Consider the following 22081-nt stretch of genomic DNA (forward strand, 5'->3'; position numbering starts at 1 on the left):
ACAATGTACACTAACCAAAAACAAATTTTCCGTAAGAATCATGTTTAAAGGTAATTTTGTCTATGAAAATGATGCTGGAGTTATTTTGAATCCATGAAATTATGCTAAAGTTGCTTACAAACTCAGGAAGAGGTTTGACAGAATTGATTCTTGTTAAATACAATAACAGAGACTCCCATATCGATCAAGAAGCGAGCAGCAAAATATCTAATAAGACAATATGTTAGATGATAGGGAAAGAAAGTTTTAAGGAAAAACAGTTGTATTTGCTATAAAAAAATATATTTTCTTGAATAATATAACAGAAGATTAATAAAATTTCTTAATCCGTACTTTTTGTTAATTCAAATGATGAATTATACAATATCATACAATTAAGACAATGAACTTGGACTACCCGCTTAGATAATATTTTATTTATGCTAGCACCTTATTTTCAAATTGTGTCATATTAAGCATTAAGATAGGCATTAACCGTTGAGGCAATGTGACTCTCGGAAACAGGTGGGTTTTATAAGTAGCTAGAATTCATATGAACGTGATTTCAGTAACGAATATTAATGACTTGGCCTTTATAAAGTATTAAAAATTAACAAACGCCTCACAGCTGACCACAGCCCTTAGTTAGAAATATATTTGGTAATTTTTGATAGGACTTACCAAATTTCCTTACGATGTTTTCTTTCAGCGCAAAGCACGAAGTGAAATATAATATGTACGAAATACTAATGATAATTTATTAGTGGTTCTTAATCGGGAATGAACCCATCTTCGGCTGTTTTGCCACTGAACCATTTCTGATCTTAAATTGTCCTTTTGTCCTAAATTACTTAGGACTTTTTAAATTAGAACTAGACATCATTTTCATTTGTCGCGAGGCCGAAATGGCGATAAAATCAGCAAAACCAAACACTATAAATGAATACTATAATATACATAGTATTACGAACCTCCATCAAAAGGACAAACATCGATTTGAGCCAATAAGTAATTGTCAAGTTTTTGGTCTCAGTAGCTACCGTTGGTATTCTCGTGGACTCGGAAAACGTGTTAAGCTACATTTTTATCATACACAAATTGGTTTACAATAAATTGACAAATATTATATGTTTACTTAAAATGGCCCGATGGCGATCGTAATCTCATGAAAAAATCGCCATTTGTTATGTAAAATTTCGCAAGTTTTGTAATATTCATAAGAATACAAAAAAACGTTAACGGAAATTGAAAATACCAAATCGTTCTCTGGGATGCTGTTGTTATCAGGAATATTAACATTCCTATGAAATCGGTGCTAACAGAGTTAAGTTTGGATATTACAATATATTACAGGAGCTAGATCAAGAGAGAATTATAACACTATTCATAATATCACCTTACAATACCACACGTAGTATATTTGATGTAGTTTATCGTTAGCAACGAGAATAGCCAAAAGTCGAGCTTTTAGGCAAAAGTTATAACCAGATTAGTAATAAAATATAAAAATAAAGTTTCGAATAAATCCTAAAATCTATGGGTTAATTATCTGATCTGGTTAAAGCTTAGGATTTCTTATTATTATATATGTGTATGTTTCATATTAGAGTCGGGCAGTTAAAAAATCTTTTCGACGCATTTTAGAGGATTGTTTAAATTTGCTTACAATATGAAATATTCAGCTGACAATTTAATACAATAATCATGTGTAGAATTTAGAAAATATACCAGAAAACCGCTGGATGAGTTCTCAGTATTGTATTTATAATATTTTAATTCTCAGGTAAATTAACAATTATGGCCTAAGCGCTGACGAACGCGCGTTACGGAGCTATTCGGGGCGATCGGCGGGGCGGTGCGGGCTATTTTTGTCTTCGGTCCAGTTAGTCACACGATCAGGAATAAACTCATTGTAATCCACACCGATTACACCTATACGTAATCATAACAAAACTATGTCGTGGCTAAGTTTACATTGAAATAAAGATTGGAAATATTAAAATCAACACATTAATTAACAACTGATACTGAACTGATAATCATAACACAGAGACATCAATTCTTTACTCTGTCAATGCGTCAAATACATAAAGTATAACAAAACCCCCTGTGCCTAACACAGGTCACTTATCATTTCAACCAAAACAGTGATATGTTGCTGTCCGGTGCTAGCAATTATAATGTACGGTTGGAACCAACGTAGACGAGCTTGTATAAAACCAATAGGCAAACATCATAACCAGTATTGTTCGAATAGAATCTACTGCGGATTAGCGTGGTGATTAAACTACTAATAAGAATCAAAACCTTCCTTATTATAAGAAAATAGATCTCTTCACAGCTTTGGGACATTATCGGATGGTAGCTGAAAATAAAAATCAACTGAAATGAAAATATATTTTATTCGAAGAGGCTCTAACGAGCAGTTTTGAATTGTTTTTTACGAACTTAGATTAAATGTAAAGCTACCACTGGATCGGAATGTAAATTCTCCAATCAAGAACGAATACTAACATAATACAAAACATTTTTGTATCTATTATTGGTTTTTCAAACCAAGTAAATTGGAAATTTATTGGCAACTGAAACTTAAAATTTAGCAACTGTATAAAATATCTCGTGGATTTTATTATACAAGCGAATATATTTTTCCAGAATAAAGACATTGCAGAACTGAATTACTTTTTCAAGATACTTCTAATCATTGATTCCGTGTTGCTTCATGATTATTGACTTCTGTGTAAAGAAAGTTATTTGTTAATTAACTGCTGCTAGTTATTTGTACGGTGTATTTATATAAGTTGTATGTATCACTCTCGAAATTAATAAATAACGTTTTTCTTTATTGGTTAAGTTAAGAATTAAAGTAAAACAATACAGTAATGTAAGATAATGTTGTAACAACGTTCCCGGTTCCAGCGTATCCAGAAGAGAGCTTAAAATTTCCCGCCTATGTTTTTTTTTTTTTTTTATGTTGCACGCTTCATAAATCGTAGCGACAACATCTGGATCAACCATATCGTTACATCGATAGCATACCCTTAATGTTAAACAATCGGAAAATTCCGAAGGTAAAGCTAAAAATATTTGTAATCTCTTTTCGAACAAACGGGTCACCTGCTAGTTAGTGGTTTATTTACAGACATTGGCATTCGTAGCGCCATACCGTAAATAGCCAACGCGCTGCCATCCGCAAGACAACGTACCTTGCATCTGTATATAGTCTTACAGTTCTAATTCTCCGTATCAGATCACAGCACATAGAATTTATGATTCGAGACGAGGCAGAAGAACACGAAGACGTCATTATTACGTCACTTTACCAATACGTCACTGTACCATATGTTTTATATACATAAAATAATTGCACCCATAATTTTGTTTTTTATTTTTTAACACCGTAATATTATCTACTATCCTTCTTTTTAATATACAGAACAAGCAAAATACGAAAAATTCATACACCTAATATTAAGGAATTTGATTGAAAATTGAATCATTTCCCGCCATCATCGTATAAACATCCAAATACTTAGCATTCATAACTGGTACGTTAAGTAATCTGTCTCCGTCTAACACACGCCGTCTCATTCGTTAAGTTGACCATACTTGACTCAGTGCCTTTCACTTTGAGAGTCAGATAGTATGGTTACTATAACTTAGCGAAGTTGTATTTGTGACGAAAATGTAAAAAAAAAAAGTGAATAAAATGTGTAACTTACATAGTCATTTACCAAAGTTATTGTGCTTAATTTTCTTAGTGACTTTATTAACAGGTGTGTGTTTAAATTATTTCAAAATAAGTGTTGTTTGTCGGAAAACACATTTTTCGTGCGAAACTGACCTCTGTCAAGATTATATAAATAATTTTGACTTTTGTGGTTCACACTTTAAGGGCTATTTTAAATACATGATATAATAAATTTCTTACTGTTTTTGTACTATTGTAATCTGTAAGTACATTTAGGCCTTACAAAGTAAAAGTTAATTCAATGCGATTTCTGTTTCTTTGCGATAATATAATAAACAAATATAATATAACGATAACTTGAGAAAGTTCGAACTTCAATAACTTGTTTAACGAAATAACAAACGAGCGTTTTTTATAAATTAATAATAAGTCTATATAAAAGTTAAGGAAATTATTAACAACAATAAAATAAACAACACACATTGTTTACGATATTTTGGAGATAGAAGTGTTCTAAGTATTAGTATTGACAAATTTGATTAATACAATTTTAATAAGAATTAATCAAGACACTATATACAGCGTAATGAGGGGAATATTTGTTAAATTACTAACAATCAGGTAAAGTGCTATTTATTATTTTCACAGATGTAAATGCTCTCGTGCTCCGAGCCTATATCTCACAGCATGGGCTGCACGGAGAAATCGAGTTCTCTAGTAAAAATGACAGTCTTATTGGCATTAGAACCAACTTGAAGCCGACTCTACAATATCCGGATGGAGTTTGGAAGTGGTCAATTCACGAATATCCCGTAGATTACAGAGATGTGTCGAACGAAAGGTGTTCAGAATCCAGTCTCGGTAAAGAGCTGATAGACTTGACAGAGGAACTTGGTTACTTGATAGTGCCTGGCAAAGACCACGCGGAATTCGAGAGTAAAAATACGTTAACTGGTCCCATGGGCCTTTGGGGTAAAAGTATTATATTAGAAACTGCAGACAGGGACAGAGTCATCTGTGCCTCCATTTTATCCACGGACATGTTGTCTGAAAAGCATGCAGTCGCAAGATTTACTTCGCCCATAGCCGGTACTTTGAATTTCAGATGGTTAACGACGCCCGAATTGGACGAGACTGATTCATATGTCCAAGCTGACCTCTACCATACTAAAGTATTGAAAGAAGGTCTCGGTTATACCGAACATAAGTGGAAATTGTTCGTGACAGATATATTCGATTCAGATAAAGGCAGTCATGAAGATAATTGCAATGTTCTTCAATTAGTATTCAATCCTGACAATAGCGGCGAGGGCATGAGTGTTGGTGACCTGGATAGCCGGTTTGGTCTCATTAAAGTGGCGACTGATGCGACAGAGAAGAAAATGAAGAAGTTATACAAGGATGAAGTTTTAAATATCTTGAGAAGCGACATGGAAGCTACGAAGAGGAATCTTTATGTTGTGATATTTGATACTAGACATTCCGATAGCTTCTTAGCTTGTGCTAAGTTGAGACCGATGCAGCCAAAGACTACCAAGTAAGTGCGATTTTATATAAAATTATTCTCGGATTTATTTGTATCAGAGGCGACTGGGGGAAAAGAAAAACACAGTTTTACTAGTTTGTATTTTGTTTATACTGTAAGTAATTCAATTGTTAAATTTGTAATAGAAAACATGTTTTATTTTAATATGCAGAGCTCTCATCAACATGGACGGGATTAAAGGCGCTGTGGAATTCAGTCAGCGATCTCCATTAGATCCGACATGGGCGAATTTCCAGCTCGGTGCTTCAGATCAGGATTACGAGTCCAATCTTAGATTTGTGAGCTCCATGCTGCAGTACAGCATTAGAGAGCTACCACCGAAAGTTATAGATCCCGAAAAGTGGAAAAGCATATGTAACACTACGGGTAATTTATATAATCCTACTGGGGTTGACGAGAAGAATGTACCACCTCCTGGTGAGTAACTGTGTATTCAAAATTATGACATATTAGAAAAAAAACAGTATCCCTTTTTGAAGATATCATGAAAAAGTCTTGAACATGTTTATATATAATTATATAAGTAATATCGCGACGAAAATTTGTACTTTATTCAAGTAGGTTCATAAATGTTTCACCTTTAAATATATTTACTTGGTGGTAGGGCTTTGTGCAAGCCCGTCTGGGTAGGTACCACCCACTCATCAGATATTCTACCGCCAAATAACAGTACTCTGTATTGTTGTGTTCCGGCTAGAAGGGTGAGAGAGCCAGTGTAATCACAGGCACAAGAGACATAACATCTTAGTTCCCGAGGTTGGTGGCGCATAGGTGATGTAAGGAATGGTTAATATTTCTTACAGCGCCTTCGTCTATGGGCGGTGGTGACCACATACCATCAGGTGGCCCATATGCTCGTCCGCCAACCAATGCCATAAAAAAAAAAATTTTTTTACAAGTTTTCAGTAAAACGTCAAGCGTACGTCAAGCAACGTATTCGATATTCTAATGTAGAATTTACCACGAACCGTGAAACTCAGTGCATCGCCTTGTACATTAATTAAAGCATTTCTAATCAAAAGTCTTTGTTTATTGATTATTTATTAGTATGTATTTATATGTATGCTTATGTTAAGTACTAAATTAGGGTTAGTATTTTTTCTTTTTTAACGCGTAACTGTTCTTTGTCATATTTAGCTGAATATTTCTTGAAATTAACAAAACTATTATATAGTTTTATTTAATGAAAGTAAATTCTGTGTTTATGAATTATAGTTAAATTCAACTAGTATTTGGGTAACTGAGATTCCGATCTGATCGTAGTTGGCCCACATCCAGTACAATATTGTTTATCGCTTCGCATAATACTTGCCGCGGAATTCGGATGTTACGTAGTATGTAGTGGTATTTGCTGTTAATTGTGTCACCACTTATGTAAGGCTGATGTACATATATGTTAAGATTAGAATAGATTATATTATTCAATTTTCGAATCATGACAATACTTTGAAGATGTCCCGATTTCCCCCAATGTAAAGGAACTCTAATTTTGTAAATGGTAGATAAAATCGCTTGGCAAATTTAAGAGTTTTTTTCTTGTAAATATAAGTTTTCTTGGTGGTAATATTATTATTTGAAGAAGTACTTATATACTAGGTAGGACTTAGGTTTAATAGAAATATGAAACAAAATGCATAAATATTTATACAGGTATGGGAACAATGGACCAGTATCCTATCGGCGACCTGCTGGGCAAATACAAGGATCGCACGGAATACCTGAACCACAAGTACTTATTGCCGGGTCTCGTGAACGAGCTCAGCGGAGCCTATTGGGACGTCTTCCTGCCACTCAGTGGTCGAAATAGCGTTCTGCATAGAGCTGTGGTTTTGACCAGGTAAGTACAGAACAACGAGCTTAGATTAGTGTATTTATATGTTGTAGGTGAGCCGATACAGTTCGGTGGTTACACCGTCTGTTATTAACTAACAATTGCGGGTTGAACCCTGGATTACTACGTTATTATCATTTTAATTTGTCTTTACAATGTATTTAACGATGAACGGAAATACTGCGAGGATATTTATTCTTTGCAGGAAATGTTTGGCTGCAAAAAACTTAAGACGTAACTTTGACATTTGATCATTTATTCATTCAATGGTATATGGTAAGGTGCGGTTAATTTTGAAGCGAGTTAGTGATGTGACTATGAGCGTATGATTTATTTAAAATTAGATATTTCGTTTCAAAACGCCTTCGTAGACTTCGTATTCACTCTATCGACATTTGTGCAATTATACACTTTCAGGCGTTCCACGTATAATATTTTATAATTTGCTCGGATTCTATGCAATAAATAATATCATGAGTTTTACAATATCGGAAAGAAATATTTTAAAGATAATACCTAAAATATATCAATACTAGCTGAACTTGCTTCAGCTGCACGATATTTATCTTATCTTTAACTTTTGAAAAATAACTGTTCCCCTCGAGGGGCGAATTAAAAAGCCTATGTTCTTCTTCGGAACTATCTTTATAACAAATTTCACCTAAATCGGTTCAGCGAATTAAGCGTGATTAACAGACAGAGTTACTTTTATTAGTCTATACTAATATTTATAAGCATTTGTATTATTAGTATTGTGCATTCATTGTGAATGAAAGTTATGGTCCTCTTTATCTAAAAGGGCCAACTTGCTTGTGATAGTAGTCCTAAATCATAATAAACCCAAAATACTGCTTTCATTTTTCTAAAAATATTATTCGAATTCAAATTTCCTTATTTATTATTTCACCATTAGCAATTCTCTCTGTGTCAGAGTTATTTATTGACTCAATGCCGTATCACACCACAAAATGTACATTGTTCAATAGCTATCTCGATATCAACTTTCATTGCAATCGGCATAGTGACTCTCGCTGTCGTGATGAGGTAACAAACAGACAGAGTTACATTCGCATTACATATTACTCACTCAGTGATACTGTTACGGAAAATGTAGCACAATTCATTTGAAGCAATTAGTTATGTTTCTTTAAATATACAGGAGACAACCGAAACACGAACTCTGCGCTACAATCCTCCCTTACGAGTATGGCACGGAGTATCAGACGCAGATGAGCTCTGCGCAAGTTGTGTTCCGTTACCCTATCGTCGGTAGAGTCGTACTGAGGCAGCCTCTGGAACGACCTTGGGAGGACACCACCATCATTATCGAGAGCATGGTAACATACTAACTTCATCTGCGGACTATGAATACTGTATTTTCCAAACTTTTTGAAAATAATTTAGTGCAACGAATACAATATATTAAAACATATATAACGTACAGAACGCTTTATAAGCTGCTAAAATAACACAAATTTATGTGTGTTAAATGTAAAGTTTATGCTTTTGGTGATGTAAGATATACCAGGGCTTTAGGAGAACAAAAAGAACTATTGCCCATTTTTGGGGTATTTGAGAATCGATTCTATTTCTGTTTTTAGAGCTTAGTTATGTTAGTTTCTAATATAATGCTTTGGTTACATCTAGGTACACGCGGATGGTGCCAGCATCAACAATACTTTCGAACACCGCTGGGCTATTCACGAGCACGCACCGGGCAAGGACTACTACAACTGGACGGCGCGTTGCCTCAGCGCCGGCCGCGTGCTGCAGCAGAAAGACATGGAAGTGGACGCGCGAAACCCGGAGCGCTCGTGCTCTTCCGCGCACGAGGGCCTGTGTCGTCTAGGAGACTTCACGACGAGGTGCATCTTCAGCTGCTTAACAATAGACTTACGTTGTCTAACACACTTTCAAACTATACATCATATATCAATGTTATGATCTATTCCATTCACTTATGCGCTTTCATATGTAAGTGGCTAGTTGGCTAGTGTCTGCCACAAGTTGTTCATTACTATTGTATCGTATATCTACGCATTTGAAACGATTCATCCCGGTGGTAGTATATTGATTCATCCTCTGTACATGCCTATACCATCTAATCGTCCAAAACCATTATTTTTCTTGATGATAGAAGATGATTTTTGATTCTAGTATCGTATAGCAAAGTAGGCAGAATTGGTGATGTAAAGCTCATTTAAATCTTTAAATTTCTTGTTAAAGTTTGTCTTTCGGCCATGATGATGGTCACTTGCCTTCCAACAGATCAATTGCCTTTATAATATACTGCCACGGTTTTTGAGTTTTACAATAATGTCATTTTGTAGGCACGGCATGTTATCCATTGCTGGAAAGAAAGTGGATAGCGCTCGTCTGACGCGACGGCTGTTCACGGACAGCTTGATCGCTCTCTCGGGCGTGCGCTCTGTATTGCGACGTTCGCTCGTGATCTACGACGACCACGGACCTGTTGCGCGCGGGGAGAGACTGGCTTGCTCCGTGTGAGTTATTACAGAATTCGTGCATTGTTTTAATGACTAATAACGTTAGTGAAGAAATTAACGAAAATAATGTTCTAAAGTTTTACGATTGAGAATGTGGCAAATTTAATGTCAATAGATTTATTAATACAAAAACTTGTCAAGAATTGTACAAGTTGGGTTTCAATTTGAACCAGCCTTTATTATTAATACTTTTTAATAGCGTGAATGGTCTTCACCGTCGCAAAGCTGTTATTCAAGATTGGTTCGGTAACGGAAACACTGTGGGGTTGAAGGGCAAGCTGGAGTTGACTCAGCAGTCAGAATACGACATAACCAATGTCCAAGTCACGCTGGAGGGACTGGACGAAGATATCAGAAATTACAAAATACATATGGTTAGTAAGAATTTAACTTTAAGAAGACTTTAACTCAAATCTATAAATTCATTTTAATTTGACAAACGGTCATAATATTAAGAAATATTGATGGAATTCTTGTTTTGCAGACTCCTATAGAAAAAGAGTTGGAGTTTCCTTGTGAGAAGACGACAATTTACGATACTTACAACCCATTCCACGTGAACAAATCGCTCAGTCCTCCTACTGCTAAAGGTGAGGTTAACATTTTTCCAGTCTTTTACTTAGACTTTGTGCAAGCCCTTGTCTGGGAAGCCACCACCCACTCATCATTTATTCTACCGCCAACCAGCAATACTTAGTATTGTTACGTTCCGGTTTGAAGGGTGAGTCAGCCAGTGTAACTAAAGGCACGAGGGACATAGCATCTTAGCTCCCAAGGTTGGTGACGCTTGGTGTGATATAAGGAATGATTATTACTTCTTAGAGCGTCAATGTCTATGCGCAGTGGTGACCACTTACCATCAGGTGGCCCACTTGCCCGTCTGCCTACTTTTTACATAAAAATTAAAGTCTTTCTACACTTTTCCTTAACAAATATTACAGATTATAAATAATAGCACATTTTACTATTCCTTACAGGAACCGCAGACCAGTACGAACTTGGCGATTTGGGTGAAAAGTACGGTCTTCTTGACAATTTTAAAACGTTAACAACGTACTACAACGAGACGCAACTCTCTCTGTATGGGCCTTATAGTATTTTGGGACGGTCCGTCGCTCTCCACAAGAAGGTACAATTTATTTTTTTATATGCAAGTGCAACGTAATTCGAAAATATTTATTTTATTATATATTATAATTTATTTAAGATTTCATCTTAAATGTGTAAAGTTTGATCTGATTTTTTTAAGAAAAAAAACGAAATCATCAATCAATCATCTGTCAACACTATGTGATGTCTTTTCATAAATACTATTATCATAATTGGATTCATATATATATATATATTTATGTACTTATATATGTATATGTTTGTGCATATTTATGTATATTATGTATATGTATATTTATGTATTATATATTATGTATAATATCGAAATGTACTGTATTATTATTATATATATTTATAGGCATGTATTGCTATGTATATATATTTTTTAATTATTCTTTAACTTCTGTGCACACCCTACTGACTACTCTCCTACACTATTCTGGGTTGGCTGGCAGAAAATGCTGTTATAGCGTTAAGTCCGCCCTCTGTACATGTTTTATTTGTACATTAAAGAATAATAATAAAAAAAAAAATGGTATATGTTATGATACGTACTCGTGAAAACATGATGTATATATAATCTTAGAGCAAAGACCGTCGCTGGGCGTGTTCATCTATCGAGCGCGGCTACAGCCCGACCGAGGCGCGCGAGATCCGCGCCATCGCGTCCTTCCACCACCCCGGCGGGTTCGCGCACGGCTACGTGCGCATGACGCAGCTCGTGCACGGCGACGGCAGCACCAGCGACACCATCCTCGAAGTCAAGCTGCGACATCCGGGAGTCAGGGACACCAACCTCGTGAGTAATAAGCACCTTTCGATTTACATCATTCAAGTAAAGGAGTTGTCTAGTACTGGGACTAGGGATTGTCACTAAATAACTGGTGTGCGGGCTGACCACGCGCGACAAATATATAACAATTAAATTAAATTAAATTTATATACGTTTACTTCTGATACTATTATAGCAATGATAATCCCGTATCGTGTTTGTGCGACAGACTCACCACCACAGATGGGAGGTGTTCGTGAACCCGGTGGGCGTGGACGCGGCGGTGAAGGTGACGGGCACGCGCTGCGTCGCCGGCGGCTACCGCTGGAACCCGTACTTCACGCAACTGGCGGACCCGCTCAACGTGAGTATATACACGGCGTGTGATTGGAGTAGATAGTTTGCTGAAATATAGTATCGCCACAACCGAGAGCATTTGATTATAAAACTTAAATACTGGAAATTACCAAATAATTCAATAGTAAAATAAGCCGAACAGCTTTATAACAAACAATGTATTATGTGCCATATTTGTTTGTACAAAAGCAATTTTATTAATTGATTTATGGTTTACAGCACGACCTTTATAACCAAGAGTGCGGCGCCGACAATCCTTTGAGATGCGACGTGGGCGACTTGACGGCCAGACTCGGAACCATAAGTTAGTAGTTTATACTTACATATATACAATGTATATATTTAAATATAATAAAACATCAAACAGCAATAGTGTATTATATTGTAGTGTTTCAGTTTGAATGGTCAGTAAGGCAGTGTAAATCAAGGCCTAGCGCCTTTAATGTTAGGGGATGTTTAGAGTATGGAATAAATGTGTATTTCTTAGTGGAGTGTCAATAAGGAAGGTAAAAAAATAATACCTAGCACTAATTTTTTCGCAACAGCTGTAGGTGGTCAGCGGCAAATGTTCGTGGACAGCAACCTCCCACTCGAAGGGACTGTGTCTGCGATGAGTCGTTCTCTCGTCATATTTGGTCCCGACAGAAGCTCGGAGCGGTTCGCCTGCGCCAACATACTACCCGACAAGGATATCATAAAGTTCGTCAATATTATGAAGCCTCCGAGATTTGTTTTGTAAGTATAACCCTTTGGACTAATATTCTGACTAACGTTCGTACAACTTATGAGAAATATCTTTAACAAGTGGTTACTAGGTTCTGCATATAGTCTGTCAATCTTCTCTGTTATGGTGCAATGATTCAATTTGAATAGTCTCCCCTATTTATTATTTTACCTTGGTTGTACTCCTCGATGAAGATTTTCTTCATTTATGTTTTATTGTTTGTCAGGGGCCAGTTCCTTGCGGAAGTAAGGCGAGTGATGGGGGTGCCGGAGTGGATGGTGGGCGTGGACTCGCGGCGCACTCGCGTGCTGCACGCGGGCGCATGCGTGCAGGTGCTGCTGCACTTCACAGGCCCTGATGCTAGCCGACTCGAGCTAGATTTCACTAAGTAAGATCCTTAGGTGACTCTTCAAATTCTTAATGCTGACGAGTTATTACCAACGCGAGAATGGAGAAGTTAAAGGCACTCTGATTACGGAATTCAGCAGCCACATACCACATATCAGCCCACTAATTCACTCCATACATTTGATTAATTCGTGTGATAATATGCAAACTATATGCATTTATTCCTTATTTATATATTCACAATGAAATATATTCTTTCAGTTTTGAACAATTGTAACCCGTAAATATATAACAACAATTTTATTATTACTTCCTGTAACGAAAACATTTCCTGCTTTTGTTTTGACAACATTAGTTAAGAACTTCACTGGTTTCAACTGTTATAGTCATTCAAAATTGTAAAAAGATACACCAATGACGCGAACATCACCTCTGTCGTTAAAAGAAGAAAAGTATTGCCTGCTTTACCTTTATTTCGAATATTTATAGTGATTAATGTTCTGTAAATCTTAGCCCATACATGTTGTAATAGAAACGTGTCAAGTTGGCCATTTGTTTGTAGATTATTAGCATCAGGGCGATTAGATTCTCCCTCAATATTCATCCCTGGCTTCGTCGACCCCAAGCGGAAGAGAACCATCTCCTACCGTCAGTGCGGCGTCACTGACCCGAATGAAAGAAAAAGTAAGTCGTGGAATATTAAACTTACAAAATCAGAAAAGACATAAATAACGTAAAATAAAATAATTAAATATCAAAATCAAATAAACATTTACCTATGGTTGTATGCAATACCAAGCAGAAGAACAAGATGTTGGGAAAATACGAATACTAAAAATGTTCTCAGGGCAAATTTTACAAATAACCAAATTGACTACGGATTCAATCAATACTTTTTAAAATATGTATGCAGATACTATCGAAAAAAATTTCGAGCGTATCTGCCACAATGTCTTGATATGAGATTACCGTCAGGTGGACTTTTCAACTACTTTGATTTAATTAATAAACAACAGTACTCTGTATGTGGGTACATATTACATTTATTCAGATTCGATTATGAATAGGAAACAATTAGAGCACTAAATTTATTAGGATTTCATTACTTTTGTTTTAGTTCACAAAAATCAAAACTTTTTTTGAAGACTTTACAAACAATTATTTTGAATCGACATTTTCCACGGTCAAATTTAACATATATTTACCGGTCCTTACGTAGAGTCTACAGAGAAGAACTGATAAGAATCTTAGTAGTTACTCTTTTCACCAATCATATATATTATCATAATCACGCTAAGATGTTCGGCTGACTATCAAATAAAAAATATGTTTTATAAACAGCGTAATTGATTCCAATACTTATTTACAGAACCAACATTCTTCTTTTCGTCGAGGTCATCTTCAACTCCTCTGCAGACGATTAGCGTTGGCTTGTGTACATTCCTCTATCTGATAAGATGTTTAATTGTATAAAATAAGTTATTATAATCTAGTACAATAAATGTTTTTATTAAAAAACGATCTTTTATATTAACTGCCATACCCGTAACCAAGCTTCTAAAAGATAATGAAAGCGGATAAAAAATGCATTTAAATCAATGTTAAAACGAGATATTAGAATTCATCCCTTGTTTTTAAACTCGTCGTCACGGCGCAGGCGCGAAAGGAAATCAATACGCGCTCCACCATTGTACCACTTGGTGAGCTCCAACGACGACCGAAAATGCTCTCAGGAACCATGTATATTCTATCGCTTTTATGTTATGCTTGCAATGCAAATTTGGAAGGTCCATTCCTATTCTTTGGACCGAAATCTCTTGAAAAGTACAAACGGCCAGCTCTCAAGGCCTTGGACCAGGATGATTTGATGAAGATTTACGGAGAACAAGCGGCTATCGTGGTGTTCAATAACCAGGATTCGGTACCCCTATCCAGTGGCAATTTTCCAAGATTGAGGAAAATGTTGGAGGGTCAAACGACACTGGTTCTACCACAGGACTTTTTAGACGTCCACCCGGATTACATTATCAACGAAACTCAGGTATGTAATTAATGTTGTTAAGTAGGGCAGGTAGTGTTTATATTTTACTTTGATTTCTTATAATTCGGAAGGAATAGTTGAAGTTAATAGTACGAGTAGAGCAAATAAAACTTGATTTGATTAGTCGTATTAGGAAAGTAAATAAATGAAAAACACTTGTAAAAATTTGATTTGCTATTTCTAACCTTTAAACTAGGTCAAGGTAAATTCAAAATGGCGATCAAACGCCGGTGCTGTAATTTAACGGGGCTATTACAAATATGATAATAATATAGGACTTAAATAGTGAATCAAATTACAACGACTACTAAAAATCAGAATATACTTTATAATTCTCCATGAAAGTCAACAAGTATTATCTCCACGCTTTCTTGTCATCCGTATAATATCGTATTAAATAATATGATTTATCTATTAATGTATTTTTTTACAAATATATTTGAATTTATGAATGATAAATATCTGCTAGATAAATAACATTGTTAATAGATTTTTCTCAAGGAAAAACATTTTTACTTACTCTACTATATTCGCAGGTAAGTCTGATACGATTCTCTAATTGATTAAATGATAATTCTTCTTCACCCGAACCAAGATGGTAGGGGTGTTTAGTCTCTAAAAATAATTTGTATATAATATTTATTTGTGTATGAATTATCTACATTGAGAACGTAAATACAAATAAAAATGAGAAAAAGCTACTGTATAAATACCAATGATACTCAAAAAATCTAAATCAAAATATACTTTGTTCAAGTAGGCATCTACTATCAATAAAAAAAAAATAAAAAATAAAAATTAAGTGAAGCTACCACAGGTTCGGAATGGAGATTCTACCGAGAAGAACCGGCAAGAAACTCAGTAGTTGCTCCTTTTCAACATTTAAAAATACAAAGTCATGTTAGTTAAATACTAACTAGTTCATAACTATGAGCAGTACTCCGTGGCTTTAAGATTATTCCGAGCCCTCCCTCCTGTCAACCAGAAGCGATAAGACGGGATGTTATGTTTTATGCTAACATTTGTTTATTCCACTTGTTTTATAAGTGGTTCATTACTAGGTTCTGACGCTGCAAGGGCCGTGGTCGGAGCGTGATGCGCAGATGACCGAGACATTCGCTAGACTTCAGGATATTTATGGCGCTGGTCGTGTTTTGGGAGTTTTAGGTAAGCGTACTTGTAAACTATATTTAAAAAGAGAAAATTTCCCCCTGGACTACGACCTACAATTATTTTTAAGAAAAAGGCTAAGAGAAGAGCTATAGTTGAATTAAAAGTAAAAACGTAGCAGATGAAAGCCATAAAGTAATGCTTGTCTGGATTTGGAACCGCAATCGTCGCTAAGATTATTGTTTTAACCTTTGCCATAGATAACACTTATAAATTATGTTTTGTGATTGTAAATTGGCAGTTGAATTCATTGTTATCGCTGTATATATTGTTATCGCTGTATGTGTATCTGCGATGTGTTCTGTTACAAATAAGGGGGCGTTCCAGTATTACGTAAGCAGGCAATGCATTAAAACTCTTTTAGTTTTTTGTTTAAATAGAGATACATTATAAATTTAATTTAGTTATTTTAATTTAATTTAACTAAAATGGTTTTCAAATCAATATTTATAATTTAATTGAACTATAGTGTTTTATGATTATATATCGATTTATTTTTATATATCACTAAAAACTAATAGTTGAGTTTTCCGACAGTATACTTAATTCTACACAACTAATTGTACGAATAGATTTGTAACTGTACTTTAATAATGTAGAAACTTCGGCGCGGAGCTCGTCGACGATAGATGATTTTCTATTTTATAATTTTAATAATTAAATTATGATATTTAAGAATATCTTAATTGTTCGTAAAATCTAAAACCAACGATACCTCATATTGGTATTTATTTCTTTAGCTCAATAATTTCCAAGACATGTCTCTTTGGACGATAAGCAAGCATACGCTCATATTTTTTCCAAGTCTTAAAGTCAAAGTGGAATAAGGCGTAACATTGATTGATGATTATTAATAATTCGAGCTGACGCTGAAATACAAAAATAAACTAATAAAATAAAATAGACGTTTTTCATTCTCGATTATTCATTGATGGCTGTCAGCCAACACTCTGTTGGCACAAAATTACTGAAAAATTGTTTATTTATAATTGGATACAATACTTTCAATTGCGCCGATGTTTTAGCAACTTATATATTTTGATATACATATATTATATCGAAAAAATATTGAATTTAATAATTATAGTCTTTCTAAAAATGAATTTACTTTAGTAAATACTTGTTGATAGGGTTTTGTGAAAGCTAATTTGAGTAGGTACCACCCACTTATATTCCGTCGTCAAACAGCTATTACTTGGTATTGTTGTGTACTGGTTTGATGGGTGAGTTATACAGTGTAACTTTAGGCACAAGGGACATCTCAGTTCCCAAGGTTGGTGGCGTTTTAGTTTGTTGATTGGTTTGATTGGCTAATGTTTATGGACAAGGGTTATCCATAAATATTAGCGTCTATGAAATTTTAAGCATTTCTTGCCAACCAATCAATGAATGTGTTTATAATCAGATGGCAGATACAATTCCAAAAATAATCGATATTGTTTTTTAAGAATTCGTATAAAAATATCTTCAATGCTATTTGTATACTGCTGGAATAGTATACTTTGTTTATTTTTATAGTATTATTGATGTCTTCCGACGTTTTACTTTGGGGTAATGCTGCTGCTTTGAACTCTCCGATCTATTTATATTTTTTGTGCTCGACTCCTTTCGGGTTATTTTTAATAAAGTGCTCTAGTGAAAATTGCCTCACAATTTGTTTCCAACAGCATTCAGTATATTCATATGAATATAGACCTTTTTGAAAGAAATAGAGAGAATCATTGTATAGAGACGAGACTAAACATATATTTTTTAAAGAACTAAGGCAACGTTCCTTTCAAGAAATTACTAATATACCTATTTACCCCTTAAATAAACTTAAAACTTGTGCTAGGAGTGGGGACGATAATAGCCAAGGGGTAGGATCGAAACTACGACTTTTTACATCGCTAGGTGGCTCCTATACCATTGCACTATTGGCGCTTAAAAAGGTAAAATTAGGACGCCTAGTTTTCGACTTCGCAAAGTATCACCTTTCTTCTCGGTAGAATCTACTTTCCGTTTTTTTTAATAGGTAGGTAGAGGGACATATGTACCACCTGGTGGTAAATGACCGTCCGACCGACCGGTAATCACCGTCGCCCATATACATTGGCGATGTAAGAAATGTTCACCATTCCTTACATCACTAATGCATCACCAACCTTGGGAACGGATATATATATCTATTGTGCCTGTAGTTAAACTGGCTTACTCACCCTTCAGACCGGAACACAACAATACCAAGTATTGTTGTTTGGGATCTATTGGAAATATACTTTTACAACAGTATCGTCGCGTCCATAGCATAAATATCCCAGCAGTAAAAAAAATCTGCTCCCACGGTAATTAGAAGGTTTGAAGCTTATTCTTCTGTAGGTTGGTTGATATCGTCGAACGTTATTGGACATCAGGTTTCCACTCGATGTTTTACTTTCAGTCGAGCACGAGATAAATTATAGATACAAATTACGCAAGCGAATACTATTTGTTACTCCGATTTATGATAAAGATCCACTCATTTTATCGACTGGGCCATCTCGGCTATATTAACTTACAACAGTTAAGGTAAAATTTGATAGATTAGATATATTTATTTATATAGGTATTTTAAAATCTACAGGAAATTCAGTGTCTCAAAGCCAGCCGTCAGATTACGAAGGTGACTGGATCCGTGTGCGTCGCCAGGCTTCTGATGAGAGCACTACTACGAGTGCACCGACCGCCGCCGAAGAAGAGAAACCGGCTCGGGTGTTGCCGAAATACGCCCTTTATAACGCCACGGGTCAGCCGTATTTACATATTTAATATCAGAAATATTATTTACACAATAAACTTGGGTCAAATCAACGTTTCATAAAACGTTTAACAAATAATTTGATATTTTTATTGAATACACCCTAAGATTCTAGCTTTATGGCTGTGATAATATAAAATGACATTTACAACTTTTGGCTTTTGGATTTCAAAGTAAGTATTTTTTGTTATTAGCTCACAGGTAATTCCGAAAATTTATAAAACGTTACGCTCCTCCACAGGTCCTCCGGGTAAGGGCGCCCTTATATACTCCACAGGGTGGCCAGAACTAAAATGGCCAGATGGTACATTGACGTTGCTGGACACTCCGGTGGGAGAACCCACCGTGAAACCTACCCGCCTTTATACCATCCTGGTCGTTCGTTTTGCTGATGGGGATAATACTAGAGACAAGGTAACGTGTTTGATATATGATAGTTTGGTAACTGCTGATCCCTATAATCTAACTTCGTTATATATATATCTATATATAGATAGCGTTGAAGGTTTGACCACTTGTGAAAAAAATTAAGGACAGATGAAATATAATACGCAATTTTTTTTTAGCAACATTTAGTTTATTAGCCCTTAGGCGTTTTAATCAAAGGCTTTAGTAAATCAATTATAGCACCTTTAAATACATAACATGTTTTTGCTTAAAATAAATAATTATTATACTTATTTATAAAATCAAAATAAAAGGTCATAATATTCTTTTTGTCATATATTTTCATTTGAATCGTCATGTTACAGTGTTGAATTAAATATAAAGATTCTACCGAGAAGAACCGGCAAGACACTCAGCAGTAGTCTTTTCCACCACTTTAATTCCAAAGTATATATGTCAATAATGTACAATAAAATGTTGTATATCCTGTCTAGAAATCAACAAATACTAAGTCCACGCTTCTTATCTTTAATATATTTTGTATTGTATAATGTGCCTTATTTGTCAATGTTTTTTTTTGACATGAGCTTTAAATTTTTCTGTATTTGTTGAACTTATTGCATTTTGAATTTTCAATGTATTTTAGAATGTACACACTTAAGTATCACGAATTACATTTTTTTATAATTATTTACTCCTTTTAACCATTCACTTTTGAAAAGCTTCTAACTCAGAAATATTTTGTAATTATTAATATTTTTTACACTTAGGACGCAAATTCGCGAACTTGGCGAGTTTTGTAATTTTGTACAAATTATTAAAAGAAAAATATAGTCTAAATAAATTTCATTGTGACCATCTGATGTTTCCAGATAACACTAGAGTTCTCATTCAAACAATTATCTGGCTGGTGGACGGCGGTGGGTGTCGAAGTGAAGCGCGGTCTGGAGAGCACGGGACTCAACCTGCAAGCGCCCGCCTCCCCCGACGCACCGGCGGCTGTTCTGGGGAAGGCGTACCACTGCTCGCAGTCACTTGTCTACACATCTGAGGAAGCTAGTCTCGTATTTCCAGACATACAGGTAATAATATATACCATTAATTAACCGAAAACTAAACTTTTTAGTCAACACGTGCATTAAATTATTGCATTAAATGTTGATTGGGTAAGGGACGCAAAGCTTTACGCCGTTAAGAAGTCGAGCTTAAAATTCTGAATGTTTGGTTACATATTGGTTTTCAGATGCAGGTATTTATGGACAGCACGGAGAAGTTCGCGGACGCATTCGATTGCATCACGTTCACGACCGTGCCCATCTGGTAAGATATCGCTTACAACGACAGATTTTAATTAAATCTCTATAATTCCAGCAATAGTGGATTATTGTTAATGAGCCTTACCAGAACTGAACAAATTGTCTTTTATTTATATATTATAACTAATTTTGCAAAGGTAGACAACTAGCATATTTAATACACGAGGCAAATAATACGAAATACAATGAAAAATTGTGAATGACGATTCAAAAGTGAATTGAAACAAGAATTATTTTGATTTGTTTCAATAAAAAAATTATAATAAAGATTATATTTTCTTAACGTAATATTGGTAGTGTTGCATATCGATAGTCCACTATCGATAGACTATCGAAAGTGAACCATTACTTTTAACCGAAACTATCGATAGTCCAAAACTATCGATACTATCGATAGTATCAATAGTATCGATACTATCGATAGTATCAATAGTATCGCTGCTACCAATAGTATTGCTTACAGAGAGCTAGTGAAACTATCGATAGTATTGGCGCAATCAAAATTATTGCTCACGGAGAGCAGATATCAATAATATCGATAGTATTGATCAAAATGATACTATCGATAGTACTATCGATATCCTGAATAGTTTTCGAGGTCAACTATCGATAGTTATGCAACGCTGTATTGGACCTCACTTACTGACAAATCTTTCCATGTTACATTTAACTTTTGGGGTAAATTGTTTTTCATCGAGACTTCAACCCACAGGTCCGGTCTCATGGTGACGTTCATGATGCTGACGGTGCTCGCGATATCGATAGTGATGATAATGGACATCAAGACAATGGACCGCTTCGAGACGAACAAAAGCAAGCAACTAAACATAACTGTTATCGATTGAAGATTCTCATAGAAGTCATTATTTTCTGGAACCTTTGTAACCTTCAATCATGTTGAGATGTTAGGAAATGGATTTATATCATTAAATAGATTATCAGTTAAACAGTGTACTTCTACTAATTATATTACTAAACGTATGTTGTTCGCAAAAATATTAACCTAACTATAAATTGGAGTATACTATTTACCGATTCGGATTTTTGGTAAAGGTTAAAAAAATCTGGAGAGATTTAAATGTATCTTTTAGAAAATTTTAGTACTAATATAATCATTTGTTAATAAAATATCCACCGAAAGACAGTTGTACCTCGGTCTTTACTTTTATAAATCAATAAATGTAATTCTATCAATCCATACGATATGAGGTTAATACCATAACGATTTTAGGTATAAATATCGTTGAAAGGATGATTGGTTAAGCAATGTTGTCTTCTTTTCCGAATGTAAATCAATAAGAGACTAATCTTTATTTGACTAAACGTAAATTAAACTCCGTTTGTAAGTAATACCGTTTATGATTGTAATGTGTAATTAAAAATGTTCTGAAAGAATTAAAGTTACATATCAAAAAATGTTTTTTTCATTTCCATGATTATTTATATACCAGTCTAGTGTTCTTAATTGATTAACAGTAACAAAAATAGTATTGAAAGCTTATCCCCACTGGAGACTTACTGTTACA

At 35.0% G+C, this 22081-nt stretch overlaps 1 protein-coding gene across 1 annotated transcript; it reads left to right on the forward strand.

The window, feature by feature from the left end:
- Nucleotides 1-40: 40 nt before the first annotated feature.
- Nucleotides 41-21957, forward strand: LOC125072949. The gene is made up of 23 exons (XM_047683586.1): nucleotides 41-50; nucleotides 4319-5207; nucleotides 5368-5633; nucleotides 6867-7053; nucleotides 8207-8384; nucleotides 8695-8912; nucleotides 9378-9551; nucleotides 9754-9928; nucleotides 10039-10144; nucleotides 10532-10683; nucleotides 11251-11463; nucleotides 11666-11800; nucleotides 12013-12097; nucleotides 12339-12528; nucleotides 12744-12905; nucleotides 13428-13550; nucleotides 14642-14906; nucleotides 15968-16073; nucleotides 18679-18840; nucleotides 19094-19266; nucleotides 20112-20321; nucleotides 20483-20559; nucleotides 21268-21957. The coding sequence occupies exons 1-23, from the start codon at nucleotides 41-43 to the stop codon at nucleotides 21398-21400; spliced, it is 4389 nt and encodes a 1462-aa protein (XP_047539542.1). The 3' UTR covers nucleotides 21401-21957.
- Nucleotides 21958-22081: the final 124 nt, after the last annotated feature.

The sequence above is a fragment of the Vanessa atalanta genome, chromosome 23 (assembly GCF_905147765.1).
Source record: "Vanessa atalanta chromosome 23, ilVanAtal1.2, whole genome shotgun sequence".
NCBI lineage: Eukaryota > Metazoa > Arthropoda > Insecta > Lepidoptera > Nymphalidae > Vanessa > Vanessa atalanta.